At 43.5% G+C, this 17916-nt stretch overlaps 2 protein-coding genes across 2 annotated transcripts; one reads left to right on the plus strand and one right to left on the minus strand.

Moving 5' to 3' along the window:
* Window positions 1–1772: 1772 nt before the first annotated feature.
* Window positions 1773–5569, minus strand: LOC120666639 (probable protein phosphatase 2C 77). The gene is made up of 4 exons (XM_039946530.1): window positions 4859–5569; window positions 3529–3756; window positions 2535–2708; window positions 1773–2462 (listed from the first exon to the last, which is right to left on the minus strand). Exons 1-4 carry the CDS (start codon window positions 5426–5428, stop codon window positions 2115–2117), a joined length of 1320 nt encoding a protein of 439 aa, XP_039802464.1. The 5' UTR covers window positions 5429–5569; the 3' UTR covers window positions 1773–2114.
* A 10378-nt stretch (window positions 5570–15947) lies between these two features.
* Window positions 15948–17797, plus strand: LOC120666641. The gene is made up of 2 exons (XM_039946532.1): window positions 15948–16111; window positions 16333–17797. The coding sequence occupies exon 2, from the start codon at window positions 16354–16356 to the stop codon at window positions 17605–17607; it is 1254 nt and encodes a 417-aa protein (XP_039802466.1). The 5' UTR covers window positions 15948–16111; window positions 16333–16353; the 3' UTR covers window positions 17608–17797.
* The last annotated feature ends 119 nt before the right edge of the window (window positions 17798–17916 follow it).

The following is a 17916-nucleotide window of genomic DNA, read 5'->3' on the forward strand; positions in this document are numbered from 1 at the left end:
TCATTGAAGAAATGAAGGATCACAAATGCAAGAACACTAGCAGTGTGAAATCCAATAATCTTACTATTACTTAATTGGATGTTTCTTTGAAGTCTCCATATAAATTTTATATTAATTTTAGTTAGCCCGTGCGAAAGCACAGATTGATAGAAAGTATGCAAAATCACGAACACTAGCAGGGATCTCAGCAGCTACTGCTGACTCGACGGTCAGAATGGATGCAATCACGGCGACGGAGTCCGGTTCGGCGGTGGGAATTAATGGCAGAAGGACATGCGGGGCATCGGCTTCATCATATCATGGCTCGGGCGCTCGGCCCTCCTTGGTGTGCAGGCACACGCCGGCACGGTCTGCAGCGGAGCCGGCTCGCTCGGTATGGCGCGAAAATCCCGCGGAGTCCCCTGCTTCTGATCAACAGAAACCACTTAAGTCCGATCGAAGCTCCACTATCATCTTAAAGCAAAGAGAGAAAAAAAGCTGACAGCTTCACCTTTGACTCACTTTGATCCAGCAAGTTTTGGCAACTACTCCCTCCATTCCAAATTATAAGTCATTTCAAAAATCTTGGAGAGTCAAACTATCTCAAAATTTAACCAAAATTATAGAGAGAAATACAAAGATTTATGACATTAAATAGGTATACTATGAAAATATAGATAACAAATAATCTAATAATACTTAATTGGTATCATAAATGTTATTATATTGTTATATAAATTTAGTTAAATTTGAAAAACTTTGACTCTCTAAAATACTTGGAATGACTTATGATTTGGAACGGAGGGAGTAAGCAGCAACCCCGCTACCGTCACCACTCACCACTGCATCCATGCGAAGCTGCCAAGCGGCGTCAAGGAAGCACTGCGGGCGGCCACTCCCTTCGATCAGGAAAGCTCACGGAACTGCCGCGTTCGTGCCGTGAAGCTACCGCGCGCGCGCCCGTCCAGAGATGGTGCTGACTTCGTGCGTCCTTGAAGCAAAGCTACCCTGCTATGATGCGGCGCTAATTGAGATGAAACAAGCTGATGTCATAGAAGCTGAAAAGAGCAGATCGATGGTCCAAAACTAAAACTAATGGTAGAGACCACCCTCGATCAATTAATCAAAGAGCGGAAAAGGACAACATCCCGTGGCACGGGCAGGGTGCGGGGTGCTGAACCCAAGCCAAGCACAGATAACTTTACAAACTCTTATGTTCCAACGAAGGTGATGCAGGACTTGCAACACTTGCGAGGCCTTCGTCAATCTCGAGGATCTGTCGGCTCAGTCTTCAAAAATGTTTATAGAGGTAGGGTTTGCGTATGTGTGTTCATAGAGATAAGTGTGCATACGTTGTGAGTGTCTGACTTATACTATGTAATTAAAAAAATGTATGGTTATATGCAGTTTTTCTTTTAAGTAGTTCTTCCTTTTTCTCATGCCTATATTATATGTTAATATAAGTCATATACATACTCCAGGAATCGATGGATAATTCTCGTGCTAAATTGAATGATTGAGGTGGTTATGTGTGTTTGTATTCCCGAATAGAATGATCGATTTCCGACTATTATTGACATGTTTCCGATCGGATTGTATCGTTTCCGGCATCCCATAATTCCGATTTCGCTTTCCCAACCGCCTTTCCCGTTGCCGTTCCCGCGTAAAAAAAATGCAGTAATAAGAGTGGTTAGAGGATTTCCCGACCGAGATCCCGATCGCTTTCATTCCTAGCTACCGGTGAGCACGCTTGACCACCGATCTCATCAATGCAACAGAAATATTTTTTTTTCTTTTTGGAACGCGGCTTCTTTTATTGCAGGCTAATTATGTCATACAAAAGAAATACCAGTAATATACATAGAAGATGGGAAATGGTACTTTTCTTTTCGCGGGTAAAAAAAAACTCATCAATGCTATGTTACACGTCGCGCTAATCTCTTCTGCACTTTCCGACGAGTTCAATCCAACTTACCTCTTCGGAAGGCAGTCCCTATATCATACATTCATACTACGTACACAATACAATCTCTTGAAAAAGCATATCATTTACAGTAAAATCAAAATATATATGAAAGCGAAAGAAGAAACCTTGACGAAAGAGACAGAACGAAGATCCGATCACGAATCTTGTACTATAACTGCAGGAATCGCTGCAGATCGACGACCATGACGGTGATATCGTCCCGGCTGCCCCTGCTCCGGGCCAGGGCGACGAGCTCCTTGCACGGTCCCACGGCGGCGGCGGAGGACGACGACGCGGCGGTGGAGACGGCGTCGACCGCCTCCTGGCAGGACACCTTGTTCCAGAGGCCGTCGGACGCGACGACGAGGAATCGGCAGTCTGGGGTGAGGCGGCGGCGCGACACCTCGGGCTCGCAGGTGACCCAGGGCTTCATGGACGCGTCGCCGAACGCGCGCGACACGGCCAGGCAGTCCTGCACGCGCCAAACGCCGCCGCTGCCGCAGCTCACGTACCCGCCCTGCACGCGCGCATCTCTGTTGATAATTGTTCACTTGTTCGTCCTCCTCGCTTTACTCGTAGCAGTACTTACCGAGCTCTCGATGCGGCGCCTCTCGTCCTCGCGGGCGGCGGTGTGGTCGCTCGTGAGCGCGGTGGCGACGCCGCCGCGGCTGCCGAGGACGGCGCGGCAGTCGCCCACGTTGGCGACGTAGAGGTCGCCGTCCTTCACCAGAGCCGTCGCCGCGCATGCGCCGCCGCGTACGCCCTACACACACGCGTAAGAACAGAAGCACAAATCAGTAACTACAATAAGCAGTGTACGGATCAAATTAAGTTCATTTCTAGCATTAATTGTATAGTAGCTCAATATACACCTAGCAGAGAATCGAACACTGATTTTTTCCCAAACTACCATTAATTAATGTGTGGAAAGCAGGAATAATAATCAGTACTACTCCGCTTATCCGGCCATCAATATACGAACATTTTTGACAGCAAACTAGTCCCCAAAACGTCATGAACAGAGCCGATGTAATTCAAAGTCTAAATTAATGCGTGCGTGCATGCATGCAGCTACTCGTGCCGTGCGCACGAGGCTGCACGCCACGGCCACGCCAGCTGATGGAGGTGCCAGTCATCGTCAATGTGAACATCGTACACGCGCGACCGGCGACAGCAGAAGCCACACCCACACCCACACGGCACGGGCACTGACTGATACATGCAGCCACGCCATCGCATCCGATCCCCGGCCCGGCAGAGGATCTGTCGTCATATGCATGCGCGCCAGGCCACTTGGGATTTACCAACAAGGTCAAGCCAATCAAGCGCCGCTACGTGGCTGTGTATATGTATATATATGTATATCTGTATCTATATATCTATATTATGTACCAAAGCCGCTACGTCCAGCTGTTGATAGCAGCTAGCGAGTACAAGCTAGGTTTGAATCGTTCAAACCTAACCCACCCATGAGTGCATTATCCATGCCATGCGATGCAAAAGACTCGGTCGAGCCCGGAAAAGTAGCTGCTGCCCTTGCACTGCAAGCTAAGCTAGCTAAGGATCCGACGACTGATGCTTACCTGGCTCAAGAACTCGCTGTCAGTGGTCAGGTAGGCCGCTCTGATCGCCGCCACGACCCGCTCCGTCTCATCTTCGTCTCCACCCGCCGGCGCCCGCGACGACGATGGCACTCCCGACTCTCGCCGGCTCGCCGCTGCGAGTGCGGCCACGACGTTCTTGCCGAGCTTGTCGGCGACCAAGTCCACGGCCGCGCGGCCGCCGTGCCCGTCGTACACACCGTAGAAGGCCTGCCCCCGGAAACAGAGAAACCAAAGTTGAATTTGCATGTACTATACGGCCGGCGCTTGATGTTCGAACAGAGAACTTGCTTGTTATTGGCACCTTGCATGCTGACGATTTATTTTTTTTAAAAAAAAAGCGCATATCTTAATAACAATGCTGCCGTTTGACCAAGAAGTCTTGTGCTCTAACAAACTCCTTAATTAAAGAGGAAACAGAAAACCCATACTACAATGGAAGTTTCATAGCTAAGCAATGGAATGGACTGCCTCCCTTTTGTGTGTACCACAGTTTCTTAGAAATTCAGGGTGCGCTATTGGTTGCATGTGGGGTCGACGTGTTTCCTAGGTTGCTCTACGCACTTTTTCTCTTTCACCTGCTTCTTTTTGTGCTATAGACGACGATTGCAAACGACGACCATACACTTAGTTTTCTATTTCCATTTCAATTATTATTAGTTGCATGCCATGAGACATTATTGTTTCACATAGCCTCATGTATAATTACTGAAATTTTAACGCATCCCAAGAGACAGCTACAAATGAGGCCATGCATGCGCCTATTCTCTCTTGTGGAATGGAAATGATGGATGAATTAATTGAAACTGGTTGCTTCTTGGTACAGAGACTATAATTTGAAACTGTAGTTTCAAATATGGTTCAAATTTGAAACTGGATGTATGTAGTTTTTACAGGTCATATGGTTCAAATATATAGTAGTATACATTTTTTGCGGGCATTTTTTTAGTTTTCTGGGTCTGCAAATGTTTTTTTAGAAGATCAAATAAACCTGAATGATCAAAATTTCTGATCATTTAATTTTCGTTTTAAATGAAATGAGGGTGCTCTACCATTTCAGCGGCAAACATACATTATTTAAGGTACATGATTTTGCATACACCTACGACTGCCGGCTAAAAAGAAATTATCGATACAAATGCTTTTCTTGTAGGTTTTACAAGATCGTTTGGTCATGATGATACTATAGCGAACAATTTGTCCAAAAGATACTATAGCGATTATAGATCCAACCACCTAAGTTTTGCATCATTTGGTCATGATGATGAAGCTTAATGTGAGATTCTCAGCTGACAAAATTAAATGTGCTTACCAATTGGGAGCCTCCTTGAGTGACGTGATCAGCGATGACCCCATAGCCATCCTCCATGGCGTGCCTGACCCCTCTCCTGCTCGCCAGGCAGAACCCCTCGCCCTGCACCTCCAGCTCCGTCGCCACGTCCGTCTCCCTGTCCGCCGCCGCGCCGAACGGGTCGACGCCGGGAGCGCAGGCCACCGGCGGCGGTATGGCCAGCCTGGGCGGTCTTCCCCGCGCCGCCTTGGCCGTCTTCTCCCCTTGCTGCTGCTTATCATTGAGCGCCGGAAGAACGAGCGCCGGTGCGGGCAGCTGGTCCTTTCCGCAGCCGGCCGGCGGCTTCTCGTCGACGGCCAGCGCCGCGGGGTGCACCTTCTTATTGCTGCTGGGCGCCGCCCTCCCGGGCTGCTGCTGGTGCCAGGGCGCGGGGACCGCCGTGGCGGTGGTGGTCGCAGCCGAGGTCGGGCCGGGACAGAGGGGCATGAAGAGGAGGAGCGCCCAGCCGCCGCTGGCGCCGGCGAGGATCGCGTGCGCGAGGCGGGCGAGGGTGGCGGCGGCGGAGCGCAGGAACCTGACGCCGTGGAGCATATCGCTTCGCCGGGCGGTCAACGGGGGCGGCGGCGTCCGCAGCGGCGCGCGCGGGGTTCCTTGCTGCTCGGATTGAGTGTGCTATTCCTGTGGGTGGGGGAGGAGGAGGAGGAGGAGGAGGAAGAAGAAGGATCGACCCGACCGGCCGGGTGGTAGTGGTACGGGGCTTTTGCTTGGACGGATGGGGAGGCGTTTATATAGGTGGCGGCCAGGTTCACCTTACCGACGGTAAAGCGATTTTCGCCAACTAGCAATATCGGTAAACCGGCGGTAAATCGCCGGAAACCGCTAGAAACCGCTTGAAATGACAATTCAAATTCAAAAAACCGGTAACCGTTGTTTACCGACCGGTAATCGATGTTTACCGACCGATAACCGTCGTTTTTAACCGGTAAACACCGTATGACTTTGGAAAATTAAAAATTTTGGCAGCATTTCACCGTAATTTTGTAAATATCATTACTGATGGTATATATCAAACAATTATATAACATTTACACATACATAGAATAGAAGTTCATATCCATAAAAATAGAAATTCACATCCATAGTCCATATAGATCATCACAACAATAGTTCATGCAAATCATCACAACCATAGTCCTCACAAACAATCATCGTCAATATATATAATATATAGTAGTGGTTTCCGATCCAAATGAACAAATGAAAATATATGTACATATTTGAAATATGAACACACATATATACATATAGCTAAAATGAACAAATTAACATCCAACTAACATGAACAAATGGATCCATATAGCTAATATGAACACATGTTTTTGAATATAGCTACACAACAAACATCTAAAAATCAATGTAAAATCAAGAAATACTCACAATGCAGTGGTTTCCGGTCCAAACGCGCCGATTTCTGCTCGGAAAACGCCGAATACCGCTCGGGATTAGAGGATACCGCTCGGGATTACCGGTCCGAAAGTTTTTTTATTTTTTTGAGTGCCCAAACAGTCAAATATTTGAACATGTTCTATATTAGAATGATGTATGTCATCTCTACTTTCTTACCATATTTTTTCCTTTTTTATTTCAAATATTTTTGAAAATTTTAAATTCGGGCGAAATTTTTCGAAATTTATCGTCGGTATGGGTTGCCGCCTATTAGCGGTATCGGTAAAAATCGGCGGTAACCGGCGGTTACCGATCGGTAAGGAAAACACTGGGTGGCGGTGGCGGGGAACCGGGAGAAGGAGTCGCGGGGTTGACCGGTCAAAGAATTGCTTTCTCGGCACGGATCGGATCGGGCGGGGCATGCAATTTTGTAAAATCAAATTTTGTTTGCCCCGGTGAAGAGTTTCGACTTCCGAGGGAGGGATACTACACTACCATGGACCATGCATACTCCATACGTATACGGCTGTCCTTTTTTTTAAATCTCCTTTGACCGGCAGTAATTGTGCTATTTTTTCAACTTGAAGTAGTACTCCCTCTATTTCAAAATACAAGTTATTCTAAGAACGTAAAATGACTATATTTACCTCTATTAATTACATATATTAGCAGTAATTGATTATTACATGCACATGCACTATCTAAATAGGGTAACTAATAATAACTTGGTTTTGGGGGCAAATTTTGAATCCTAGAAAGGTGTTTTGGTGTGCAAATACATCCAGTACGTCTATTCTATATATGCATGTGGTTGTTACTTGTCAAATTTGTAATCCTCATTTCACAACAAAAAAAATTGTAACAGGGGTGGACCTATGGCGCTTCGTCGGTGTCATTTGTAAACGTCGATTTTGAGTAAAATCCGTGGAAAAATAATGCTATGCACTATTTGTTCATAGAGCTGACACCGTTGGCTCATTTGGCTGGCTCTGCCCCTGATTTGTAACCCTTGCGTACACATTTCTGTTGAAAATAAGCAGCCCAAGGTTTCAGTTTTCAATCACTCAATCTGTATTTACCCTTTTCTTCATTCTTTTTTTTCTGAGGCACTGTGTCGTTCCCTGAACCATCCGTAACAACACCAGTGTGAAAACCCGCCGGTAATAAAGCTCAAATTACGGCCGTCCAGAAGAGGTAAAACCTCATCCACAAGCACGCAAGGATCGAGGCCGGCCGTTTGTTTAGGTGTGAAAATGCTCCAAATTATTCCGGCGCTGTCAAATTCATACGCCCTGCGGAACCATTCAAATTCAGCGACGATGACACCCTAAAAACTCTACTCCTAGAGTAAGGTCTTGTTTAAATTCTGTAAACACAAAACGTAAAATTTTTGTAAATCATTTATATGGTGTACTAAATGTAGTCAAAAAATAAATCGCATTACAAAAATGGACTGCAAATCGCGAGACGAATCTAATGAGTCTAATTAAGACGTGATTAGACATTAAATTGCTACAGTAATGCTGTAGTAAACATGCTCTGATGATCCTCTAATTAGACTCATTAAATTCGTCTCTTGATTTACAGACGAGATATGTAATTAATCTACATTTAATACTTTAAATATTAAAGATTCCCTTAAAAAACACAAAAACGCAAAATGTAAAGTGAAGCCTAAGCAAACAATGCAAGCTAAGCAGGTCGGCAGCCACGTACGGCGGACAAGCAGCTACTAATCGCGCCTCCGTCGCCGCGCCGGCATGCAGCGGCCCCCGCGGGAGACAAGAAGTGGTCGTCGTCCTAGCTCCTCTCCTTGTTTGGATGAGCTAGAAATCTAGCACGCACGTATTCCGAAAAAAGAATCTCGCATGTATAAGGTACTAAATGAAGTCTATTTGCAAAACTTTTTTAGGAATGAGTGTAACTTTTCGCGACGAATCTAATGACGGTAATTAATCGATGATTTGATACAGTGGTGCTACAGTAACCATCCTCTAATCGCGCGGTCAAAGACCTCGTTAGATTCTTTATAGTCACTAGCGCAGGGGTTCTAAGTTGGTTTTGTAAACTGACTTTGTTTGACACCGTAATTAGCGGTCAAAATTTTTTACTATTCACTAGCGCTAGAAATCTAGCACCAACCAAACAAGGCCGAGGCGAGTCCGCTGAAGCTGACGTGGCGAGCACTGCTGGCTGGTGCTGCGCCGATGTGGCACGGCGTACCGTCTTTTACTACTAGGTGACCTGGCGTGTGAGCTGGAGCGTCGCGTGTTTGGGTGGGCCCAGGCGCGTCGTCTCGGTCAGGAAATGCTGCCCGGCTGCGCTGGAAAATGGCTGCTGGCAGCAGACTGTGGTCCTAATTACTGTCTCTTCCAGAAGAAGCCCGAGTGATCAATCAGCTAATAGCATACCTTTTTCAAAAAAATAAAAAACTAAACTTGTATTTTTCTAAGTTCATTTTAGTTTTTTACTGTCACCTGGGTGGTCACTTTGACACTTTGGAAGCCTATTAAAAATTTATTTGTTGTTAATCGTTATTGCTTCTATTAATCTGCTACCTAATGCTCCCTCTATTTCTTTTTTATATTGTCACACCCTGAAATTTTTTAATTTCAGGATGTGATTGAAATTAAAAATAAAACAACAATTTTCTTATAATTTTAAAATTCTCCCAACATTTATTTTCTTTACAGAGAATTTAGTGTAAAAGAAAATAAATATTGGTTGTTTTTCTAAATTAAATAGGGTTGTTTTTTTTGTTGCGTTCATGCTGCAATGCATTGTTTTATTGCTTGTTGTTCGGTTTAAATTTGAATTCTCTGAATTTGAGTTTGAATTGAATTGTTTGAACCAGTTTCAAAAATGCAAAACTATTTCTTTTTCCTCTTCTTGCTTTCAGCCCAACCGGCCCGTTCCCTTCCCCTTTTCCCTTTTTTCTCTGCGCGGCCCAGCTCCGCGCCCCGCCTCCTTCAGGCCGACACCGCCCCATCGCCCGTTCTGCCGCTGACAAGTGGGGCCCACCTGTCAGGGTCATCTTCCTTCTCCCGCCCGCGCTGTGCCTCTGCTTCTGGCCCCGCGCCGCGCTCTGCCTTTGCCCGTGGGCCTCCGTCCGAGCCGGCCGACCCGAGGCCCCTCCAGCTCCGCCCTGCGCGCGCGCCGACCCGGACCCTCTTTCCCATGAGCTCGCAACCGAACCGTACGCTAGTCCGAATCCGGCCGTCGTACGTGCCCCGCCGTACCCCGAGCCCGGGCCCGCACGCCGAGGTCCCTCGGGCCTTATAAATAGCATCGCCCCCGCACCCCTTGATCTGCACGCCCAGGCCGCCATTTTTTTCCCTCGCGCAAACCCTAGCCGCCGCCTTTGTCGAGAGCTCGGAGCGCCGCGCCGCCGTCCCGCTTCTCCTTCTCGACGACATCACCGCCCCGGAGCTTCTCTGTGGTGAGAGCAAGCCCTCCGACCCCTTCTCTCTCTTTTCCTCTCGCACGCGTGTATTAGCTCGCCGGAGCTCTGCTCCGCCGCTCCGCCGCCGCGCTAGGTCTCCGCTGCCCTAGCGCCCTCCCAAAGCCCCCTAATTGAGTTCGCGAACTCGCGAGCTCGCTAACCGTGCAACCCGCGCTCGAAAAGAGCCCCGGACGGCTGTTTTAGGCCAATGCCGGCGAGCCGCCGCCGCCAAGCCTCGCCGCCGCATCGCGTCCCCACCCTCAGATCTAGATCTAACGGTCCATATTAGATCTAAAACCCAGGTCAAACCCGGCGTACCAATCAACGATGGCGGTTTTGCAGAAAAGCCCCCCAGTTTCTAGGAAATCAACCCGCAGTCCCCTCCAGTTCAGAAGTAATTACAAAACAGTCCTTTTGTTTTATGTTTTAGACCCTGACCTTTTAGGAAATAGAACCCGCCGTCCAGGAAGTGTAGTTTTGCTTTCTAACCCTCGCGAGTTAGGTTTAATTTCATTTTAGTCCCTGGTTTCTTTAGGGCTAGCCCCTGGAAGTTTAAATATATCGCAAACAAGTCCCTGGAACCTTGTTTTAGCCATATCTTTCACGTTTCAACTCTGTTTTCATCGATTCTTGTGCTCACATGATCCTTGTGACGTGTGCAATAGCTTTATAACCTTTTTATCCTCTGTGAGCATACTTTGTTGTGTCTTACAAATCTTTTATGTTAGTCCTTAACCTTTTGGTTAATCGCGACTAAATCCTTACTCATTGTTTATCCCATAGTTTCCACGTCCTAGCTCCGTTTTCCGTGTTTCTTGCGCTTTCGTAACTGTAGCAGTGAGCTCCATCCTTTAGTATGCTCTTTTAAAGCCTTTCTTTTATTCTGGTGTATTGTTCTTAGATGTATCTTGTTGTTTGCTTTGTATGTTTGCCCATGATTGCTTCGAGTAGAAGGATCGCTGTTTGAAGATTGAAGATCAAGAGTTCCAAGTGAGCAAGAGCAGAACAGCCGTAAGAGTAGCTTTTCGTTGGAGAAAGGCAAGTGACCCTAACCATCTTTCTATCTATGCTTATATACAAGAATACTTGATTTAATTGGAACATGGAGAACCACCCAAGAAAACCGTACAACCACAATACTATATGGCTCTGGTCTTGGCTAAGTAATTAGATGAATTATATGTTGTGTTGGGGTTGTTTCGCTTGGTGGTTATGAGTTTGTGTTGTGGAGCGGGTGAAGGAAGCTGTGTCTTCTGAGGGACCGCAACGGCAGGGACCAACACATACATATAGGGATTCTTTGTAAAGGCCTTGTAGCGTCCCTATGCAATCACACCTCGGAAGTGTGGTATTGTGCCTGATCAGCACATATGCGTGGTTGGGTTCAAAGTTCTTCGGAACTTTTACGCGAATTGTGGTGAAAGTGTACAACCTCTGCAGAGTTAAAACTAACCGGTTAGCCGTGCTCACGGTCAAGAGCGGCTTGGACCCTCACATGATTAATAAATTTAAATATGGATTTAAATCATTTTCTAGTTATTTCTTGTGGCCTTACTGAGTACCAACCATAAGTGTACTCACTCTTGCTTACTGCTGCTCAGAAGGAGAAGGTTTATGAAGTTTTCTGAAGATGTTGCTGAGTTCTAGGCGTACGCAACCCCCAGTCGATTGCCTGTGAAGTATGAAGCCTTCATTTCCAGGATAAGCTGTATAACTCTGATAGTCTTTTATTTGTTATTTTTTTTCTCTTTTACGTGATACTGTTGCTAATTATTCACTTATAATGTCTCTATATGTATGAAATTTGATCCTAGCATACATATAGTTATGCATTCGGTTTCCTCATTAAAACTAGGTGTGACATATATATATTCCACAACCGAGCAGCATCTCTGCATATTCCAAATGGTCTCAATTGTCTGCATACGAGAAAAAGGAACATGTATGCTAGCTTGTGAAGTTGTCAGACATAATGCCGGAGCCGGACCGTTGGTACAATACAACATCAACACTTGAAAGCTTCTTGCTTTGTGAAATTTATATAAATGAAAGTGAGGTTTTGGAGTATGAATGCGTGATAGTTTTTTAAATTTAGACATTCAATTGAGTGGTAGGTTCAACAAATATAGTGAGCTTTTATGAATTTTACTTAATATTCAGTGCACATAGAAGCGGAATATGTTAACATTGGATTTTTCAGATGTTAATTATGACGTACATACTGTCTGTTAATTTGTTCCTTTGTTCTTAATTCTTATGGTATATAATCTCCTTGGCTTGTCAGAACATGCCGTTCCTGGATTGTATGAAGTAGTGGACTTATTCAATAGTATGTCCCTTTCATATGACGCAACTCAATCAGTTACTGTTAAATAAAACCTTTATGATGAAACCGTGAAAGGGAAAGCCACCGGCCAGCAACAGCAAGTAATACCCACTTTGTTTGAAGGCCCTGAACTACCTGCAACTCATTTATGTCTTTCTCGTTCTTAAATGGCTACAACATGCATATTTCAGCCTCAATCAGTGTTGAAGGCTTTTTATCTGAGTGTAATGATTCTTTGAATCGAATTTCATTTTACATTTTTTTGGATGCAACATATAAATAGTTTTATTTTTATTTCCTTCTCTCCTTTGGTATCTTAGCAAAAAGTTCTGTTTCTCATTCAACCTTCAAATTTAGTTTTGGATTACTCTGAAATATAATCAAAACTAGCCAACACCAGAAATCTGGTGGACTCTACCAGAAATAGTAGATGAGCAACACGTTACAACAACTGCAAACTTGCCCTAAGCACGAGAGAAACTAGGTCGTGCTTGCCTAATAAATTTGGATCAAGCCAATAAGCATGGCTGTTGCAGCATGGAGAAATAATTGATTCCGGCCAAAAGAAGTATGTAGCTGTCAGCAACACCAAGTCTTCTTGAGCGATTAATCCAAGCGTGCCACTATGAAACAGTTTGAGGAATAAACAAAAATCAAAATGAAACAATGACCAACCACCCTGGAGCAGAACGAGTCCAGTGTAAGCAACATATCCATCTGCTCCTACAAATGGCTCCAGATAAGTGAATACAAATAGCCCTTGTCCTTAATGCTCTTTTACGAACGATATACAATACAATATTCTACGTTGAAGAATGGTTCAGAAAGGTTCGCTCCGCAAATATAAAATCATGAAATACTTGATCAAAGATGTGACAAGAGAACACAGAGAAACATAACAAAACACAGAACCTTTATGCATGCATGAATATTCTAGCAGTTCACCAGTAAGAGCTAGGTCAATCTCTCTAAATAGATTTTTAGATTTGAAGAGTTCAGTGCTCCGGTGACAAGGCTTACTATTATCAGGTGCAGACAGAAATTTTAAAGAATGTACTGATAATATGACCTCATCAAAACCAAATAAAATGCAACACAACAAGAACAGGTTAGAAAAAGATAGTCTCTTGCTATAGCCATCCTCCTACCTGAAGAAATAATCAAACTGTAGAAATTGTAAACGATCACTGTAAGAGTGACTTCATCAACTAGTGAGCAGTGACTCGGCAAAAATACAGCAATAGAAAACTTGCCGAAGCAACCCAATCAAAGAATAGGTCTGTACAGTATTTGGTAGTTTCGTTTAGCTCTAACTGACATTTCTTAAGGATTGAAATCCAGTTGTGCTTAGAATTTGATTAGGCTAGGCTGCAACAACAAAATTGAAGAAGGCACAAATATACTGGTCACTGAGAAAACAATGACAGCCATTTTAAGTTCGAGTGATGATTAAAAAAAACAATCGACTGACTGAGGATGGACCGGGCTCCATTCAAAAGAAAACATAAACAACCACTAAATGCAGACCAAAAGGAACGATCGGACCAATGACGAAGAGAACAGAAATCGATTGATGACCGGAACAAAACATCACAGGAGTGTTAAAAGTTGAAGCGTCGGTTTTATTCTGCTCTCTCCTCTTTTCTAGCTTCGGTTCGAATGCAGAAATCTTTGAAGGAAGCAAGCAGGGGGCGAGGCGGGCCGGAGCAGAGGCACGCGCGGCCGGCAGCAGCAGCTTGGGCAGGCGGCTCGCGGCGCTTGGCAGCACTGGGGCAGGCCGGTAGGACACGGCAGCCAGGCTGGCCATTACGCCCAGCAAGCAACCTGCAGGGGCAGGGCACGTGGCCCAGTAGAGGGAGCAGGCCGGATCAAATTGGGATGTAAATGGATCGGATACGGATATTACTGATATCGTATTTGTTTTTATATTTTTATTCGAATACAGAGTTGAATACGGATACTGCTAGTTTTTGCCGGATAATATTGCAATGGATGTCGACATCATAGAAATGTAACTTTTGAATATTCGGATACGGATAGGTTACGGATATTGAATACTCGGAATCGGATACGAAAGGATAAAAATCCTTCCAGACCGGATCGAATTCGAATACAGTCGGAAAATATCCGTACCATTTACATCCCTAAAGCTCACGGTCCCAGGTTGCTTCAAGGCTGTTTTGCAATTTATTTATATTTTCTCCGAGCAAGGTTACACGTTCGTATGTATCAGGACTGAAATTCAGGCAGCGTTTGCTTACCCTGAAAAATTTTTCACCTAAGAAATGTTCAATGCATGGGGCACTAAATGAAGGCTATTTGCAAAACTTTTTCACAGATGAGTGCAGTTTAGCGCGGCGAATCTAACGAGCCTAATTAATCCATGATTTGCAACAGTAATACTATAGTAACATTTCTCTAATTATCCTCTAATTGTGTGGTCAAAGACCTCATTAGCTACAATATATACTACAGTACCATAGTTGTGGAGGTTGTTTTGTAATTAGACTTTATTTAATACCTCTAGTTAGTGGTCAAAGTGGCAAAAAAATTTCGTGAAATTTTTTTCAGCCCCATCCAAAACAAAGACGGTGCCAAAAATAATCTACAAGACGTTCGGTCTGTCAAATGGGACATTCCGATGTAAACATAAACTTCAGTGTGGTTACACTTAGACCACACCTTTCTGGTAGCACATGAGTTTCTTATCTACATATACTGGCATATCGCTAATCTGTAGTTTTGTACAATGTACTGGATGACAGTGCAACACACATTAACATGGTGTTGAAGCGTTTCCTGGACAATTGCCCCTGCAATGGAAGGCTAGAAGCACATTAACATGGTTTTGTACATTTTTCTGATAACGCCTAAAGTTCTTCCAAACAACATAGATTTTTCAAAACATAATTATTCTTTTCATCTTATGGAAAGTCGAAACCGTGTAAATGAAACCATGCTTCGGTGCATGCCCTACCTAATAAGCACCTACGAGACTGGCCTTTTGTGCCAGATTTCAATTATTACAGCTCATAAGCAAATACATGTAATTTGTAATTCATTTTTTAGGAATACAATACATCATGCTAATTTCTTCAAATCACAATTTATATGTGCTTATCATGAATGTTTTTTTGTACAGATTTTACAAGTCCTGACAACATACATCGCCAAAATAAGAAGTGAAAAATAGATCACATGATCATTACAAACAACCATGACTGAAGGACACTAAGTAGAAGATGCACAAGCAATACACACATGAACTAGAAGGAGATTAATAGAATGATAGGAAAATATGCAGTTGCACCAAAAATAGATATCCATTTCACTTATACCAAATAAAGAATATAAACTTTTAAGGACACCTTTACACCTCAAACGACTGCAAAAGACAAAGGAAATGATTGGAAAAATACATCTTTACACCATAAAGAGACTCCATTGAAGTAGTGACAAAGAAAAGGAAATCTTTTGAAAGGATATAAAGCATGAATAATCCATAAAGAGACACATAGCATGAATAATCCAACTAGTATACTCTCACCCATTTAATCATTGCAGTTGTCATACACAAGTAATATCTAATAGAACCAGAAAATGTTAGGTAGTCTATCTTTACCAAAGCAACCAATTATAGAAAAGCATAAAGATGGTGAACGACAAACCGACTATAGCTACTGGATGAAAAGCAAATGTGCTTGAATTGCATCAAGTGTGGACACAAGCGTGAATTCGCTGCTGCACTGAATTATTTAATTGTTTTAGCATGAAAAATATATGGAATGAATGGTTCAACAATGTGAGGCATAAACCCTTTTTTATAAGACGGTGGAAAAGGTGTGTGTGTATAGCTAAAAAGAGCAAGAAGCCATAACAAATCAATCAACAAGCAACAACTTTTCTATTTTCTTTACTTTCCCTTGTTCTTCAACAAATCTGACCTCTTGGTTTCCTATAAAAACCGTTGTACATGATGCCCATCCTGACCATCATCAATCGTGTCTCCAAAGTTCGCTCTAGTGTTTTAAGTTCTTTCATGCTCTAATCAGCTAATAAGGTACAACATCTATCTTGCTGCTCTCAAAACTAGTTTGTGTAGGAGCTTGTTTCCATATTGTCTTATATCTTCTGCTTCAGCAAAGTGTGTTTCTTGCAAAGTTGTCTCCTTCTTCATGATAATGGAATATTAGTTATAAGGTGTTTGTTCAATCAATAGTTCATTTTTGCATTATAGTATCAGGAGTAAGCAATAGCTAAATGTGTGTGTCACATATCTAGGTACACATATCAAGACTAAAGATGAAAGAAATGGATCATCCTATTGACATTCATCCATCATCAAAGAAGTCATTGTCTGAGTCTGAGCAATGGTTGAAAGAGGAGTTTTGGAAGAAGAAACAAGAAGAAATTAAGGAAATTAAGGACTTCCATGAGTATGCATTTCCCATGAGCCGTCTCAAGAAGGTCGTTTGTGCTAAGAAGGGTAAAATGATGATGAGCTTCGACACCCCATCCTTTCTAACAAAGGCATGTGAGATCTTTGTGCAAGAACTTTCATTCCGTGCTTGGATGTGTGCAAATTCCCATCAACGTAAAATCATATTGGACTCCGATATTGCTGAGGTCATTGCCTCCCTTAAGTCATATGATTTTTTGAACGATGTTTTACACATTGATCAGGATGAGCATAGCTCTACTCCTTTGAAGTCTGCAAAGGTGTGTCATCATAGCTTGATAAATAAATCATCGACATCCCACCTAATTTCTTCCGGTCAGTACAAGAAGCTGGAATCTATTGCACAATCTACCAGATATTCTCCCCATATTCGTATTTCATCTCCTTTGCCACTAATAGATGATTGTCCCATGACTTTACCCTTGCCATGTCTGCTGCAAGAAGCAAGCCCCTTGATGCCAACTACAATCAGTCCCCCACTGACTATGAGTGAAACAAATGCACATATGACGTACATGGGTGGGGGTACCGGGTTCATTCAGAATGGTATTAGCAAAAACACTACTACTTTAGTACCTCCAAGAGCACAACGAAATATCACAAATACTTGTTACATGAGCACAATTCCTTCTTCCTATTGTGTTGGTTATGCTGGCACTAGTAATGTTGATGCTCAAAATGGAGCTGCAGCATACTATCATATTCTTCCATCCTCTTTGCTATTCTCACCTCCTTCACAGAGAGCTAATAATAGTGGCCCCATTGCTATTGGTATTGAATCAAATCATATCAAACCGAAGGTTGCACATATCAGAAGTAACATAGATGCTCATAGCACAACCAATGCCATTAGTGGCATCAATCTTGAAGCTACAATCAATGCCAATGATGTTCAACATCAACATGGAAGTTTAGAAGTTGTTTCTACTACTAAATTAAGTGAGGATAACAAGAATATCAATTGGGATGAAGTTGACATGGCCGATGATTCCTTGTTGATCGAGTTTTGGGAGGATGTCATGATGAACAAAGACATTACAATTCAAGAGATTCCTTCTCATATGCCAGAACTCCAGGGATCTCATCATGGACCATAACTTCTTGATGACATCATATTTAGTGCATCCAGAAGGAGTAGCTAGATGGATCAAAGGTGGGAGAAAGGAGAAGAATACATATCTAGTGATGACCAGCATGTTTTGCGCGTCGTATGGTTTTGTACCATGCTTTCTTTCCATATATGCCTGTTCTTATTTGATACATGCACTTTCTCTAATAAGCAATCAATTCACTGTAAGTGTTCCTCAGGAGTTCAATTGATCTTCTACCCCTAACTTTTGGAAAACAAAACACACTTCTTTACTTGAAGCTAGCAGGAACTTTATTTTGGCTTGGCCGTTAATATC

The sequence above is a fragment of the Panicum virgatum genome, chromosome 3N (assembly GCF_016808335.1).
Source record: "Panicum virgatum strain AP13 chromosome 3N, P.virgatum_v5, whole genome shotgun sequence".
Lineage (NCBI taxonomy): Eukaryota > Viridiplantae > Streptophyta > Magnoliopsida > Poales > Poaceae > Panicum > Panicum virgatum.